The sequence below is a fragment of the Morone saxatilis genome, unplaced genomic scaffold (genome assembly GCF_004916995.1).
Source record: "Morone saxatilis isolate NCDOM2014 unplaced genomic scaffold, NCSU_SB_2.0 Contig11, whole genome shotgun sequence".
Taxonomy (NCBI): Eukaryota; Metazoa; Chordata; class Actinopteri; family Moronidae; genus Morone; species Morone saxatilis.
In genome coordinates, this window is record NW_023339663.1 from 15605983 (window position 1) to 15623552 (window position 17570).

Consider the following 17570-nt stretch of genomic DNA (forward strand, 5'->3'; position numbering starts at 1 on the left):
CTGTCTATCTTCAACTGTCCTATCAAATAAAGGCATGGAGGGTCGGCTGCAGTCATACTTTGTAATAGTTCTGATGTCAACTACAAGAGAAGTAAACTTTGACTTTGTTAAAACAAAGGTAGCAGAAGTATTTATTACAGTCAATTTCACAAGTTTTTGAGTTTTAAAGCGGCTATCAGCCAGAAACAGAACCACTAATGACTACAGTATGAAAGGGTTCTGGCTGTTTTCTCATATGATCAACTTACACAATATCACAGAAAAGTATCAGTCTTTCATTTCACAATACATTCAGATGAAAGCAGAAGCGGACAAGAACTTAGTCATCAGGAGCATCATTGTGCCATCCTTAACCCTTTGTTGGCTGTAATCTGATTTGTCAGGTAACTTCACTCACGTACAAACACACAATAATCCTCAGATTAAAACGTATTGTCTCTCTTTAGTGGACAAGTGGATCAAACAGAACAAGATGGATTTTCTGGGGATTCCTTCCTGTGTTGGCTTTGGTCTTCATGCAGAATCGTACAGGTGTGAAAAACAATTATATGTCAATATTTACACGCATATGCAAGAAATGTACTTTAACTCGTGGTTCTGATATATGTTGTTGTTCTCTTACAGGTTCCTGGTTTTCCCCAACATGGGTCAGTCTCTCCAGTCCGTCATGGAGGAAGAAGATGAGCTTCTTCCTGAGAAAGCTGTTCTTCAGCTCGCCTGCAGAATAGTGAGTTTAAACTTATATATACAATATTTTATTATGTTTAGATCCAGATGATTCCCCCCTTGCATAACAAACGGTAACATTTCTTTCTCCTTGCAGATAGATGTGCTGCAGTATGTTCATTCAAACGAGTACGTTCACGCTGATATTAATGCAGAAAACATTTACATCCAACCAGGACAGAAATCACAGGTGAGAAATATTCTGTAGACACTTTAATCCGTCACTGAAAGTGTTTTACTCTGATCACTCTTTTGTGTGTGTGTGTGTTTGGTTAGATATACCTAGTAGGATACTGCCATGCCTTCAGATACTGTCCGGGTGGACAGCATGTAGAGTACCGTGAAGCCAGCAGAACGCCACATGAGGGCACCGTAGAGTTTATCAGCCTGGACGCACATAAGGGAGCAGGTGAGTCAGTCCTGTGGTTCACTGAGTCCTACGTCAGCAAATCATTTCTCCACACAAGTTACCGTCAACCAAACGCTACCAGATTTATTTTCTTCTTGCCATGAGGGACACCTGCACTCCTCCTCCCACAGTCCATCTGTCTGCGGAGCCGTCAGGCTTCACTTTATATATATTTTTTCTTGTGAAGCTGATTATGATCATGTAAAATGTTCTATCTATCAACATTGGATAAGAAAATAAGGTGATCTGTACATCTGAGAGTAATTCTGTGGTGTATCACTGGTTCTCAATCTATGGTATGTGTGGTGATACGCAAGCTGCTTCTAGTAGTATGTGGAGGAATCTCTGAAATTAATTCATTTAAAAAACATAATACTATTAAAGTACTAGAACATTTATTGGGGGGGTCGGCTTTAATTGCCTTTTATGGATAGTGACAGCTGTAGAGTGGCAGCAAAGGGCCACAGGTTGGCCACCGCAGTACACACTCTTCTGTTCAGGATCCAACAACAGTGAACAATAAACAATCTTGTTCTTGTCCTACCTTACTGTATCTTAACGTCAGTCATAATGCGGGTACTTGGAGAGCCTAATATCTTCTGATCACCACTGTCTGTGTCCTCCGTCCAGCTCCATCCAGACGCAGCGACCTGCAGTCTCTGGGTTACTGCATGCTGCGCTGGCACACAGGAGCGCTGCCTTGGACCACCCTCTCCCACCCGGACCAAGTGGCCACACAGAAACAAAGGTGTGAAAGAGTTTATCAACAAATTAGTAGTAGGAGACAGAGAAATGCAAATTACTCAAAGACATTCTCATTGTAGGTACATGGAGGATGTTCCTGCACTGTTGAGTCACTGCTTTGGGAAGAAGAGAGTTTCCAGTGAGTTAAAATGTTTCTTATACAACATTGAAGTGATTACATTCCCTTTGCTGATGTATTTGTGTGTGTCACGGGTTTAGGTGCACTGCAAGCGTACCTGACTGCGGTGATGACTCTGCAGTACTCTGAGCAGCCGGACTACTCAGCGCTGAAGGCCGGACTCAGTGTTGCTTTACTGCAGCTGGGGGGGTCACCGGAGAGGCCACTGAGTTTTTAGGTGAGGACGCTCTCGCAACTCAGAAACAAGTCTGCACCCTGCACCTCGGTTTATCTGCTCAACAGCCGATTCTGGTTTTATATCTCAGGGTTTTCCCCCCAGAAAACTTAATCTGCAGAATATTAAATTGTTCTTACTTGTTTCTTTCACTATGAATAAGAGGTTCAGCTCCACTGTGCTGGCACCTAAAGCGTGTGGGCAGTGACACACATGGTGTTCAGTTTGGGCTTCATATTTACTTTGAGATATTCTGACCAGAAATGTATCATTTACAGCTGCACCTCCTGCTGCAGAGCCACATTTGCATTAAATACTGAGTTTAGGGTTGTAAACAAATTGTATTCGCGCAAGTAATTCAGTTGAATGTGAGGGTGACGTCACTCTGAACCCCAGTGGAAACTACACCCTCACTAACAGGAAACTGTGTTTGTGCCTTATTATGTTGAATGTTTGTGTGATAACATTCAAATATGTCCACTATGTTTTATTTTCAGATTACCGGACAAAAAGAAGACACGTGGAAGTTGGACTGTGTGTTGTTTTTTTTTTGTTTTTTTTAGCTTGTTTTTATCATGCTGTGTTTTTATCTGTGATGTTTTATTGCACTAAAAGTGTGGAGTTTATGTGTGAATGATACTCACCTCAGGTTGATGGGTTTTGATTGGGAACATCATTTCAAGTCTTTGTGGTGTTGTGGTTTCTCTGAGCAATTACACTGTGAGTTTTAGCATTTCAGTGGGAGATGGAGGCAAGTTGTTGAGTTTAATACAGTGTTGGGTGATAGTTACACTTTGTTAGTTAATTGTGTCTCAGTGGTCTTCTACACTTTGTCCAGTTTTAGGGATTTTAACTGGTCACTTGTTACCTTCCCTTAAAGAGGTTGTTTTCACTGCCATTTGTTCGTCTGCCAGCAGGTTACTGAAAAACTACACGTTCATGTAAATGGTGAGGGTGTGGCGTGGGTCACGGGGTGGATACAGATTTTTACTTTTGGTAATGTTGTGATTTACATTGCAACGCAGGTCAACTGTAACTCCGGTTGCAAATTAACTGAATTTGTCGCATGTGTGAATCCATCTTCATTAAAGTGAGTGGTGTTCTGTGTGTAAACATACAAAACACAACAGCCACCTCAAACATCACTGTACAAACACCTTGTTGGAGGTCTGCGCTCTCTGAGCGCCCTTTTAGTTCAAACTGTTTTCTGTTTAATGAAATGTTTTTAATGAATGTACCTGTTTTTTGTTTTTTACCTCTTTGACGCAAACTTGTTACTGCTGAACGTTTCCTTAAGACGAGCCATCACAGATGTGGTTAACATCTCGACACTGTTACACTATGTACACATAGATTAAGCTCCTTAATAAAATGGCTATATTTCTTATTAAACACGGTCCTTTGATATTCTGTTCTTCAGTCTGAAACAGCAGCAGATACACATCATTCATTTATGCTCATTAAGAATACATCTTCAATTTTAATAATTCTTCAGGAAATGTTGCTTTTGTGCTTGTTATTGTAATGTTCACTGTACTGGTGGAGGAAGTGTTCAGAGAAGTATAAGTATAATCAGGAAAATGTATTAGTATTAAAAGTACATGCAGAAAATGGCCCTGTGACTGTCTATATCATTAGATTATCATGCACTAATGTAAAACCAGAATTTTACTGTCATATTTGGTTGAAGTAGAGCTAATAAAGTATTCTTATAGGACTGATTATTTTCATTATAGATAAACCTGCTGATCATTTCCTAATAAAATAAAATATTGAGAAATGCCCAAAGCAACACCAACAGTCCAAACCCCCAAATTATTACAAAAACTAGTAGTAGTAGTAGTAGTAGTAACTAAAGCTGTCAGATGAATGTAGTGGATTAAAAAGTACAATATTTCATTCTGTATTATTTGTACAGTACTTCAATGTAAATGTCCTTGGTTACGTTCCACCAGTGTGAAACCAGAGTCAGTCCTAAATAGAGTTTACAGAAAGCAGATTCATTCAACACACAAGCTCATTTTAAAGAAACCTTTATAAAGTTTAAACATTTCTGAACATAAACATTTTAACATTTCAAGACATATACAATTCTTTATATGAAACAGTAAATATATCTTATTGTGCACACTCTTAAAGTAATTCAGAAAATAAACACTGTTATCTTTTGCCTGATCTGTCCTGGTCGTGGCATTAAAAACCAAACATCTCTTGTCTCTTGAGGCACTTTCTGAATGAATGACGAGGCTTCTGTAGAACAACATAAAGCATGATGCTGAAAGACTATAGCGCCCCTGTGAGGCAGCTTTTGTACACAGCTACGGACCCGATGGCTTCCTTGCACAGGAGCCTAGCTTACACACTTAAAACTGATCAGTTGAGCTTTTTATACAGACATGCTGACAGTGTGAGGCAGCTACACATGCAGGTTTAAATATAGTTTTTACACTGCAGATTGTTTTTAATGTTTGTAAGAAGTGGACCAAAATGAGTTCGACTCCTTTCCTTCAAGTGTTTATATTCATTCTTAATATTACTTATGTTGCTTTGAAGGTTGAATGTAACTTGTGCACTCCATGTGTATCTCTGAATATAACTGTCTCTGATGCCTAAAATGAAAAGATCCTGTTGGTTTTCAGGATACATTTCCTGCTTTAGAAATGACTTCATGTCCACAGCACGGCGATAAAACAATCTTCAGACAAACATCACATGCTCATGAAGTTTTGTGCTCTCCCACTACCAGTGGAAGAGCTCTGGGCAGTACACTGATTTAACACTGAAAATTATAACCTTGATAGTTTTTCACATCCACGAATACTGATACTGAAACCTTGAAATGTAATTGTATGCCTCTCTGATTGAAGAAATCCACCAACTTCAACTTGTAAAACCCTTTCCAGAATTATTAGATTACTTCATAAATGCACTGTAATAAAGCCAAAAACAAGGCCGCTTTTACCTGTTCCTGAAATGTTTACATTTTGGACACTTAATTCTCACATGACAGGAACAGTTTATGAAAGTGTAAACTAAGTGGTATCCCACTTTAACCCAGGCAATGTGATGAGTGTGTGTTCAAAGAATGAGAACTTTGGAGGGGTTTTTTTTGGGGGGGTTTCAGTCATGAGGTTTATCGTTCTTGGTCAGAACAAGGCAAATATGTGCACAAACTCAGCCATAATGGAAGAGCCTGTTTGTCTGAGCAGTAAGTGGAACATCCTCAAGGCCTCCAATCCCGCAGAGTAAGAGGGATGATCAGAGTGGGAGAAATGGTTTAGCTATGGTTCCACTGTGTCATTTGAAGACAGTGGTGGCCAAATGGCTGGGAGAAGAGGGACGCTCCTCCTGACCATGTGATGTGTCCTCTCCTGGAAGATTGAAAACAGGGCAAATTAACAACCTTCTCGCGCCTGCAGTTCAGTTGTCACATGAACACAACTGCCTCTCACTCTGTTGTTCATCTCCCTTTTCCTTGCTGTGCTCCTCCTGTTCCTCTGGCATTTCCATCCGACCCAAATCCTGCACGTCCTCCCCGCTTGACTCCTTTTTCAAAAATAATGTATTTGATTTTGTTAACATGAAAACAAACACACTCACATGTAACTGCTTTAAAATGAAGTCGACGGATTCTTTGGTTACCTGTGATTCGGAGAAACGATCTTCATCAGAGTTCCTAAATCCTTCTGGGGCCTCCATCAGGATCTGTAGACCGTCTGCCTCCTCCTCATCGCTGCAGTGAGACAAAAAGTAGACTGATGTGAGACATTTCCCTAAAATACAGCTTCATATATTTGCTTACTTAGAAAATGTTGTTATCTCCACTTAATGTATATCGTCCCTGATGAATTAGAGACCTTCCTTAGCATGCTGTATTGCTGCGTCCACATCATACACTGTAAATACGAGCAGCTGAGTTGGACAAAAACTTCATCTCTGTTGTAATTCCAAATTGATGATGTGAGATATTTTTGAGAGCTACTATATTCCCACAGTTACATCTAAAGAAGATTAAATTTGAGCACTAATAACTCAAATTAAAATAGCTTTATTGGCATGACAATAATGAAACAGTACTGTAAAAGCACTGTCCAAATAATGGTTAATAATACAACTGATTATCCATAATAGGATTTACTACAATACACTACAAATACTTGACACAATAAAATAAGTAATGTATGTTATAAATACTTAAAAGTCTCAGGGAGCAGGTGATATTATCCATTTAACAGTGTAACAATGTTTCTGACACAAAAGCCACAGCACTGACCTTCCTCCAGAGTAAAAGTTCTCTACGTCCTTTTCTTCTTCCTCCACTTTCTTCTCCTCCATTATGTTTTGGTTCTTTTCACGTTGCCCATCATCCTCGTTCTTTTCTCCTTCATCTTCCTGCTGTTGCTCGTCCTCCTTTTCCTCCTCGTCTTCATCGAGGTCAGAGCAGTTGAGAAAGTCGAAACTTTCGAGGGCCGTCTCGACTTCCTGAGTGAAACTAGAAGAAGTAGGAAAAGGAACCTACGGAGAAAACAAAGGCAGGTGTTTGTACCTTTATCTCTATAAACACATTAGACTTTGTAAAGTGAATGCAGGAGCTCACCGTCGGAGCGTCCTCTGGTTGTTTGGACTCCTGGACGGACTGATGAGGCTCTGACGCTTCTACCTGGTGTCCCTCTCCTGCTTCAGTGGTGCTGTCCTCTGCTTCTGCTTCAGTCTGTGCAGCTTGTACTGACGAGTCCTCAGACGCGTCATCTTTTATCCCCTTCGCTGAAATACTCACTTGTGGGACGCCAATTTCAGACGAATCGGGTCTCTCCGTCAGTGACAAAGGACGTACAGACGAAACATCAGGGCATGAGCAGCTCAGGTCTGCTGAGGTTTCAGAGAGGTCAGCTGATTGGACAGACGCTCTATCAGTCACAGTACAGTCTGGGCTACTCTCGCCAATGAGGCTATGAGAGCAGGAAGTCTGCAGATGGCCGTTGGGCACCGCATCTGCCTGAGAGAAAACCTCCCCGGCTTCTGTCTCATCCTCCTCTTGGTTGGAGGAGAGCGACGGCGTCGATGCGCTGGACTTGTGCGGCGTGAGCGACAGCTGAGTGGTGAGAGTGGTTTGCAGCATGTTGGAGGCCGTCAGCCTCTGAGCGTGGTGAGCCAAGGCCGGACTCGAGGAGTCATCAGAGGATTCAGAGGAGTTGGACCAGACCGTCCCGTTCTCCATTTCTCCATGTCGCTTCAGCAAAGACTGGAAAGGAAACAAGACACAGAGAGGCGACGAAACCACGGTTACACACACAGAAGGACGTGATTACTGGTATGACATCCTGAAGAAACTATATGCACATGATAAACACAACTGATGGATGTATTAATCCAGTGGTCCACAAACTGTGGGTCATGGAGGCTCAAACTATGGACTGGATCTTAAATTAAATGGTTTACTGTGTCTTTTATGTCTAAAAACACTGTAACCTGCAGCACAAGGTTGTTATTTTAATGTAATAACGTTAATTTAGGCAAATGTTGTCGCTTATTTCCTAAACACTGATAAAACAAGACTTTACATGAATGCGAAAAAACTTTTCTGCTTCCAAAAGGGGGCAAGACAGAAAAAGTATGAGAACCACTGGATAAATCAATCCTGTCTGTCTACTGACAGCAACTTAATTCTAATTATTAATTACTCTGACATTTTCACAGATTTTGCAGTTTGTTGCATTGACTAAATATATAAATATTTATCTTCTGTATGGATTACAATATGTAGGCGATGTTAATATGTCATTTTGGGCTCCGCTAACTTGTGATTAGTTATTATTTGTTATACTTTACACACTAAAAGATGATCAACTTTTCTTGTTTTCTTGATTTTTATACACCAAAAACTAATTGAAAAAATTATCACTCAATTCATTGACAAGGGGAGTGAAATTAATTAATACAAATGACTTTATATACAGAAGTTTGTTGTTGTTTTAGAGTAAAGAATTAAACAATCTAATTAAATACAATATTCTCATATAGCAGCTGATTGTCTTCAGTTTAGATTTAAATTAAAAACATGATCAGACGTTTTCTATCAGGATTTCATTGTTAATTAACTGCAACAGTTCATTCAATTTACAGAACATTTGGAGACTTACTGTCAGACGCTGATTACGTTTGGTTAATAAATTATTATTTCTCTTCTGTGATTTTTTCAGTTTGGTCACTATAAACTAAACTACAACTACGTCCCAACACACCGACTGTACAGAGGTGAATCGGGGTGTACGGCTGAATTCACAACGCAAGGATGTCGTCCTGTCCATCACGACATCGTGGAACGCCTCCAGCAGCCAGTGGCTCTGTCTGGCCCCGCCGCGAGGCACGATCTTCACGCGAGGTGAGGAAGAGGAAGGGACATATTGGAGCTCTACTCAACCACTATTAAACAGCTACAAGGACCACAGCTCCGTTCATACAAGCTGTTGCTGTCACACGCCCCACTACTGCTATCATTCACTCTCCTCGCATGAGGCACACCGCTCCCACCTCCACATGTCCTAACACACAGTCCTCTGTGAATGTTCTCACACACATCAGTGCTACCGCTACAGACAAAGCAGTTGGGAAGCAGCTGAAATAGAACAAGCCAGTGAAATGACAGTAATAATAGCCATCAGTAGGATAAATGGCAGATATGCAGTGTATATATGTATTAAAGAAATTAAGAGGTTACAAACCATTCATTATAATCTAGTGGTGTAACAGAGTGCAGGTGTGATGGAGTCGCTGTTGGTGGAAAATGCTGATAGGATATCTATTTTAATGTGACTCACATAAAACACCTGCTCCCGCATAGAGGGCGTGTCCGGAGGGCTCTGATTGGACAGCAGTCGTTTGGAAACTGTACTGGAGGATGATGTCTGGTCATCCTTATCAAACGGACTGAAAACGAAAGGGAAAAAAAAACAAACAGGACAAAGAGTGAGAAACAGAGCAGAAGACACCTGAATGAACATAACACAAACAATAAATAAAAAGTACCTCCAGGTGACCTCCAAGTTCAGCTTCACCGTCCCGAGGTCGTTGATGTCCACGGCGAGCGTCTGGGGAAGTGGGCAGAACAGGTCGAGCATTTCACAGGACACACTGCCGACCACCACGTGATTGGCCAAGCTCTTCAGCTCCGTCACCTTGACAACCACAACAAGCAAACCGCAGAGAGATGAGGACAGGCAGAGACCATGGGAGTTTACCAAAGGTACATGCATGTACGGAGTTAAAGACTGATAACGTGTATTTTTCTTATTGTGAACAAATACCGTGAAAAAAACAACATTACTGAGATTTATTTGACCAGATTCGACTAATAAATCTTATTCCTCCATGTCATAGAGCTGCATTATTGTCTAAAAACTAATGAAAACACTTGACATGACTAAACCACACCGTTACAGTTGAGACATTTCTTCATTATGATGAACATGAGCGCTGTAGTTTGAGACAATCCCTCATACAGCATCCTGTTGCTGTAATTACTCACTAAAACAAACAACTGAAAATAGTCTGTAACAAATGCATTACTACTGTCTGAGTAATGTTTTCATAAGCAACAGTGTCCAGCTGTTGTAGGAAATTACTGAATCTTTTTTTTTTTTAAATTGAAACTATATATTTGTGATGACTTTTTTAAACATTTACATCTTTTTAATGGGTTTGAGACTGAGAGCAACACCAAAAGCTGGGGAAGTTAGAAGGTATTAGCACTATTTACTGCTGTTTGAATCTATATTTTAAAATGAAACTATGTATTTGTGACCTGTTTGTCTATCAGGAATAACACCAGGCTTGTCCTTTAAAAGCCGATTTGATTACCTTGATTGAAAGCAGCTCTGTGACGAGAGGCAGGAAGATGTACTCTTCACTGTCCCATATCTGCTTGTTGCTGACTTCCACGCGGCCTCGTAGCCTCCAGCGTTGCCGCCCATAACGCATTAGGACCTAATGAAGCCAAAAACAGCTCCTGTGATGCAGCGGATGCAGAGACTCTGAAATCTGAGTCTACGAGATTGTATTGGTGTTTCTTACCTCATACTGGTCACCAGCACACAACCGTGCAAAGCCAGCAAGGCCTGAAACATTCAAAATGAACGGAAGAAAAAATGAGAACTGGAGAAATACAGAGTGCGGCAAATAGGAAGTCATATGACATAAAGTAAATGTATAAAGTGACTCACCCTTCATTTTTACATGAAATTCTCCCATATGGCTTTCTAGTTCACTCTCAAGTGAGCACATGTGCTGCAGACACAGACAGAGAGAAGGACTTCAATAATGTAATAGTGATTTGTTATAACATATATATTCTGTTATATTTAGATACTGAAATACATTTACAAACACACTGATCACAGGTCAGTCACTTGCCTCTGTACATTCCCTGTAGCCCTTGTTGGCTTCACTCAGGCTCTCTCTGGCCTCCTTGCTGCCAGTGGCGGAGTTAAAGGCCGCCACCATCTTACTCGCTCCGTCGCGCAGTCGTCGTTGTATACAATAAGCATCATACAGCTCTTCAACCTGGAGACGCAAACATTACACAGAGAGAATTAACTTGTATTTAATGCCTTGGTTATTTTATGAATAATAAAATATAATGTTCATGTGTGGGTCCAATATTCACTTTCCTTTTAACTCTTGGTCTCCACCAGCTCCTGAGATAAATATCTTTCTCTTTAGCTGCTAAATGCTCCACTATGTTCACCAGTCAGTCTCTAACTGTGTCTGTATTCTGTTTGGTGCTGAGTAAGGAGTTAACAGTGGGTTCATTACAGCTTTATTTTTACCTATAAACAGCTGCCTGTTGCAGCTGGAAACAAGCAGATGAGAGTGGTGAGCGTGAACCAAAACGTGGGCAATGAACTCCAAAACAATGAGCTGAAAGATGCTGTATAATTCTCTCTGGCTTACAAGAGACAACTTTCACATTAAACACAGTCCTTTGAACCAACCAGAGCTTTAGTACAAAATCTTTATCAGTGCAGCTTTAAATAAAAACACATACACACCTTGCTGAGGTGGAACTCCAAGCGACGCATAAACCGCTCTATGGCTTTCACTTGCTACAAAAAAAAGAGAAATAAATAGTTTAATTTGACAAACTAGTGCAGAAAATGTCTCTTCCATCGTTATACAGTTTCAATGTGCTGCACTTAAACTATTCAACAGGTGTGAATGAAACTCACCTTATCTAACTCATACAAGGACCCCTGCAAAGAAAAAACAAAAATAAAAACATATAGCATCACAAAATGTCAAATTAACATCCTGACTGAGGACTGGAGATGACAGCAGTCAGCCTGGTACTGAATGAAGATCAATACTGGTGCGACTGGTTTGACTACACGAGCTCTCACCAAACGATCGTTCCTCTTGTTTTCTCTGATCTGCTGACCCAGACTGTCCAGCTCCAGCTGGTGGACCTGCAGGTACGACCTGACAACAACAAAAAAACCCCATCATCGTTACTTCTTCATTTTAAGACTCAAAAGCAGTCGTATCCTGTGTATCCACCTGGCAGTCCTCCACTGGAATCAGTGCAAACAGAGCCTGAGATGTGTTTACTCACTGTAAGCCTCTGCGTAAGGCAGCGTACACTTCATCCAGCCGCTCGGGCTGGGGGATTTTAGTGGGTGGCAGTTTGGTGGAGCCTGTGAACATCCTGCTTCCTTACAAGGCACGTTTCTCTTGGATCAAACAGTGCTGAGGCAGGGAGAGACCGGCAGAGATAGAACATGGGATCATTTCTGATAAGGCCTTCGTGATTATTTCGGGTCATTCAAAATGGGCATCAAGGAAACTGGCAGAGAGACAGACAGAGTTGTGCTCACCTGCTGAGTAGAGAGAGACTGTCACCACTGTAGCATGCCTGGAGAGTTGAGTGTAGCGCTGTGGCTTTAACAACCCGAAGGACATGTCCTGTAATTATACAAAGAGGAGACATTAGAGACAAAAATGTCCTTCTTCACTTCATACCTCACTGTACCTGACAGGATCTTTGCTCCTACTCTGCTTTGTGATTATGAAGCATTCTGATAATTACAGAAGTCACTGGAGAAAGAAAATGGCAGGGGGGAAAAAAAGAGGATAGAAACCTCTTTCACTTCCTCCGTGTGGCCACATTGTTCTGCTGAAAGTCTGAGACGGCAAACGACATCATGCAGCAACCACAGTGGCCACCACTGACAACAGTGGGGAGTACAGTCTGCTTTTGGTTCTCTTCCCCTTCCCCTTCCTTCCCTACTTCTCCTCCCCCCTTCACATCCAACACCAGAGTACAGGAAGTCTCATGGCTGACTCTACACAGGAAATTCTACACAGACGCTTGGCCCGAGAATATAAAACCATCCGTCCACAGTGTGCGAGGGTGTAAAAATCGACCCTTTCTGTACTCCGAGCTAAGCAACGAAACGCGCCGACTGGCGTGACGCCACACTGAAGAGAAACTATAGGAAGAGAGGGTCGTGCCTGAGCTAATCTAGTCACAAAAGAGATTACAGACTTAAACCACACTAAATCTGCCAAGCAGGAGCCAAACCCATATTAGCACATGGGATGTGTGAATGAGCCGGCAGAGTACAGAGCAAGTAGTGACATCTGCTCTCCATTGTCTCACGCTGAACTCAAAACCAGGACAGAAATGTGCCTCGTTGTAACAGACGGGGATCAAATGTTTCCACCTGTTGGAGTCGCAGAGATGGAAAACACACAGATTCTGGTTTTATATGATCAAAGCCTTGTTAGGAACAACACTGAGACATGAGAATAAGCTGTATACACCCTGCTGTCTTTCTCCTGCCACACAGTGAGGACGTGGGCTCGGAGGAGGGGGGGGTTGCACCAGGCTGGGGGTCCGGTTAAACCGCTAATCTTAGCTGCACACTGGGAGGATTAACTAGAGTTGGTCCGGGTCAGGAACAAGGCAAAAGAAAGGTGCCATACCAGAGGGCCTTTACGGATAAAACACCCTCACCACCGGCCACCTTTTTGCCGAGTAACACGACTCGGACCTGCACCTTGAAGGACGGCCATGAAAGTGCAAAGTCATCATGATGATACACACATACACATACAGAGACGTGCCCACCCACCTGAAGCCCACGCAGGTCTTTGGTGATATTGATAAACTATGAGTGGCAGTTTCCTTCCTGCCTGATGAGATTTTATCCCTTTCCTTACATTGGAGATCATTAGCTGGATTAATCCTCCCCACAGAGCAGCGGGAACAAAGCGGACACTGTTTTCAATCACCTCACAAGACTGGAGTTTTGTTTAAAAAAAGCCTTTCACACACACACACACACACACACACACAAAAAAAAACACAGACACACACACAAACACACACACACACAACCATGTTCAGGCAGCAGTTTGGGCCCTACGACAACCATTTACTGTTAACTGAACAGGGCTAAAACTTTCTTTCATTATAGGCTTTTTTTTAAATAATTGTACAATGTAATAAAAAGATTGTTTAGTCTATAAATTGTGTAAAAATAGGTTATAAAAATGCACATTTAAATAGATAAAGAAGAGGGTATTCAACCTCAAATAAAAGCAGCAAATCCCCAAGACACTGTAACTACTGAATCCTTGATATAAATAACCTAAACCATTAATCAATTATCAGAATAGTTGGTGATTCATTTTCTGCTGATGGACTAATTGATTGACTATTTCAACACTAAAACTGTGTAATTGTTGTATAAATCAAAAACACAGTGTACCACGGCCAGAAAGTGCTCTTTAAATGGGTATAATCTTTGTGCTATAGGGCAGAATGAGGAAAGGAAAACGGTGTATGTGGATCTCAGAGATTAATCATAATCATTACTGGAAGTGACACACGTCCAGATCACCTCATCCACTTACTGACTAATCATTTCTGCACATAAGGACTGTTAATGCATCTCGTAACTCCGCTTCAGCGAGTATTATAAACAACCTACGCAGCTCCCACCCCGTTACACCAGTGTTCATCCATACTTGTGGGTTCAAGCGTGTGCTGGGAGGAGGAAGAGGAGGAGGATGAGGGGGTAATGGTGTTACAATACAATGCAACCACCTCTATTCCAGATTACTGGATTAGCCTAACCCGGCGGCAGCAGGCCACTGAGTCGGATAAACACGCTCACACATCGCGGCCGTGCTCTTTACTTCAAGCAGCAGCGATGGATGGAGTTAAACAGCGAAACTTAGGACGCGGTGTTGCGCCAGATTTGGTATTCCGAACATCTCCCAGCCCCCGGAGCTCATCACAGGCCACGAAAAAAGTCCACTCCCGTCCCCACCAGGAGCCCCTGCAACCCCAACCCCACAACCATTACCCCGAAAGTGTCGCTCCACCAACTCATAATTAACACCAAAAAACAGCTGGGGAGGGAGGGAGGGAGGGAGGGGGAGAGAAAAAAAGGGGGTGAATTAACTCAATCCCTGCCAGCTGGCGGATATAATTTCGACAACATCACAGGAAAGCAACTTCACGTCGGACGGACTCATGCCCATGTAGAGAAACATTTTAACGGGCTTTCTTGTTGTGACCTTGGCGATAAAACAGCAGCCCCTACCTCTGTTTTAATGTCCGACCAGCCGGAGGGTATGACCGGAGTCTCATTCCCAACGCGATGCTCCACGCAGTTAGCAGAGGTTTACAGTTATTCTGGGCGCTGTCCCTCTCCTTGATTTCGCAGTTTTTTGTGTCCACAATCGAGCTAGCGGCAGTTAGCACGAACGACTTCCGGTGGGAGGTTTTCATAATAAAAGCTCCCAACCAAACTTTACAGCTGATAGTGGATGCGGACGCACACATACGCAACGACAACGACGAAATACGTGAATTAAAAAGTATTTCAGTTACTCAAACAAAATGAATCTAGGGAAGCATTTAGACAGAGAGTTGGAATGGTCCGAGTACTGACCCCTGGGGTGCACCTCAAATTAAAAGGGCTCACAACAAAGCACAAAGAGGTTTTTAGTTAGTCAAGTAAAGTATTGTTTTTATTAATATAACTCAAAACAATACTTATAATAATAATAATTATAATTATATTAATAATAACTCATACAACTCAAATCACAAGTTTTTCTCCAAGGGCTTTATCATTTATGGAAATACTACACTCTCTATAAGACCCTTAATTTGGATGAGAGAAAAGACTTTCATGGGAAAAGAGGAGTAAAAAGAATCTCTGCAAGTGTGACAGTAAAGGGTATCCTTTTCCAGGACAGTCAGAACAGGTGTCATGCAGACAGAGTCCCCAACATATATATATATATAAATTACACTATGGAGAAACAGTAGAACAATAATAAAGCAAAAGGATATAAAATGTCAGAAGTATTACATCATGACACTTATGGAAAACAGAGGTTTTCAAAGTGGGAGGCCCCAAGGTGGACTCCAGACAGTCCCAGGGGAGGCTCAGTGAATCGTAAAAAAAATATTACCAAGAGGAGATAACTAATAAATCTGTCTAATTTGGTTAAAGAAATAGTTCAGAGACAGAGTAGTATGGAGGAGTTTTACTGCTTTTTCCAAGCTTTGTCTGAAGGGAGGTCTACAGTCTACCCTGTATTAGACAACCATGAATTATTGTACAAAATTATACTGAGTGAAAACACTGGCCCAGGCAGGATAGGAATAGTCTGGTTTGTTCTAATGATCCATCACAAAACAGACATAAATTTAAACTCTATCTGTAGTGATTCCAGATGGGGAAGAGCTGCACACTTCCACACCTCAATCAAGGCTATACGTCTACAGACAACTTGTGTGGTGTATGTCCTTATTTCTGTAATATTATCATCATAACTGTGACAAAAACGTGTATATTTCTACCCTGCTTAAGCTGTTTCCCCATGTTAAGCTTGTAAATACTCTGGCAATTCATGGGAAACAGTGATATATCAGTTTTATGTGTGGGGGAGAGTGTGACAATTTTCCGACTTTAATTCTCATAAATATTCACATTAAGCCATATAAAAACAACACATATCACACAATCTTAGCTATAAGCTATCTAAAACAGTCTTTCTCGGACAGATTAACTATACTCGCTGTGCATTAGAAAACCTATGACTAAGCAACCTTACAGGCAGCAATGTCACAGACTCTGTAGGAGAAAAACACAGTCTGGAGCGTTACACTTTGCTGTACATTTATTTTGAAATATCGCTCGTCCAACCGGAAACCATGTTTCGGCTAGTTGCTGTGGCAACAAGGATGTCCCTCAGTCTGTCACTGTTTTCTCCGTTGCTGCCTGTGCTTCGCTGGCGACGCCACGGTGAATCCGACGGGGGGAAAAAAACGGACATGATGTTTCCGAAGGAGGGGAAGGAGACAAAAGTAACCAACGTCTCCCACAACCACAGCATTAAAGGTGTAGGTTCAATTTATGGCCCTTTGAGTTTGATCCATCAGGTGCAGCGGCGTCGCAGCCGTTTGTCCACATTTGCCGGAGGAGGAGGAAGAGGGGGGAGGCGATGGAGGGACAGCATGTGGCGCTTTCTCCTCTTCATCCTCCAGATTTAACACAAAACAGGACGTTGCAGCTACAACCGAGAGTGTCGCTATCAGTCCCACAGAGTAACTACAGTTAACTAACGGTTGCTAACGGTTGCTAACGGTTGTTAACGGTTTATAACTGCCCACTGCGCGTTTTGTACGTTAGTATTTATCCGACACAGAAGTTATATGTGAATACCTTTATCGACGAACACATTTTCATCAGTTTAGTGTTGGTAAAGTCCTTCCAGTCATCTGTTAGTTAACTTTACTAACATTACCGAACTTTTTTTAAAGTTTTGACTCCATCTAGTCTAAAGTCAGGGTCCATTTTAAAGCTGTAGCACCGACTCCTAACAGTGGTTATCACTGTTATAACAACCTTTTACATCATTTAGTGAACTGACCACCCCTGCTCAAGTTACATTTATTTTATTTCACATTATATTCAAAACTGTACAATCACCCCAAATAGTGAACCCAGTAACTGCAAGAAGTGTGTGTAAAACCAGTGATTAGGATGAATTTAACATTAAAGCAGATTATTTCCTGTATAGGGAACTTTTTTTATACATTTCTGTCTGTATTATGTATTATTTTAATCATTTTAATAATCATACCTACTTAATAGGCTTATTTTTTGACAAATGACACTTTTTGTTCTATCAGACAATTTACATTTCTTCCCAGAAGTGAACCAAATGCTGAGATAAAGTCCTACTGTGTGTATTTTTTACATTTTTTAGCACGCTGTAAAATCAAGAAGGCCTTGCGACCCACTGTGAAGCTTTGG

At 41.5% G+C, this 17570-nt stretch overlaps 2 protein-coding genes across 3 annotated transcripts in view; one reads left to right on the forward strand and one right to left on the reverse strand.

The window, feature by feature from the left end:
* The window catches only part of vrk3 (VRK serine/threonine kinase 3), a 6880-nt gene extending 3256 nt beyond the window's left edge, over positions 1-3624 (forward strand). For both annotated transcript variants that reach the window (XM_035652407.1, XM_035652406.1), the window contains exons 9-16: positions 447-531; positions 625-727; positions 824-916; positions 1003-1135; positions 1766-1883; positions 1960-2018; positions 2099-2235; positions 2730-3624. In XM_035652407.1, the coding sequence (XP_035508300.1) occupies positions 447-531; positions 625-727; positions 824-916; positions 1003-1135; positions 1766-1883; positions 1960-2018; positions 2099-2235 (728 nt within the window). In that variant the 3' untranslated portion in view covers positions 2730-3624. The remainder of the gene's footprint in view (positions 1-446; positions 532-624; positions 728-823; positions 917-1002; positions 1136-1765; positions 1884-1959; positions 2019-2098; positions 2236-2729) is intronic.
* A 628-nt stretch (positions 3625-4252) lies between these two features.
* ripor1 (RHO family interacting cell polarization regulator 1) lies at positions 4253-14995 on the reverse strand. The gene is made up of 17 exons (XM_035652112.1): positions 14841-14995; positions 12102-12189; positions 11840-11973; positions 11628-11706; positions 11457-11480; positions 11280-11333; positions 10642-10791; positions 10452-10515; positions 10303-10346; positions 10090-10215; positions 9259-9407; positions 9051-9159; positions 6830-7474; positions 6506-6747; positions 5875-5965; positions 5685-5778; positions 4253-5603 (listed from the first exon to the last, which is right to left on the reverse strand). The coding sequence occupies exons 3-17, from the start codon at positions 11929-11931 to the stop codon at positions 5530-5532; spliced, it is 2037 nt and encodes a 678-aa protein (XP_035508005.1). The 5' UTR covers positions 11932-11973; positions 12102-12189; positions 14841-14995; the 3' UTR covers positions 4253-5529.
* Positions 14996-17570: the final 2575 nt, after the last annotated feature.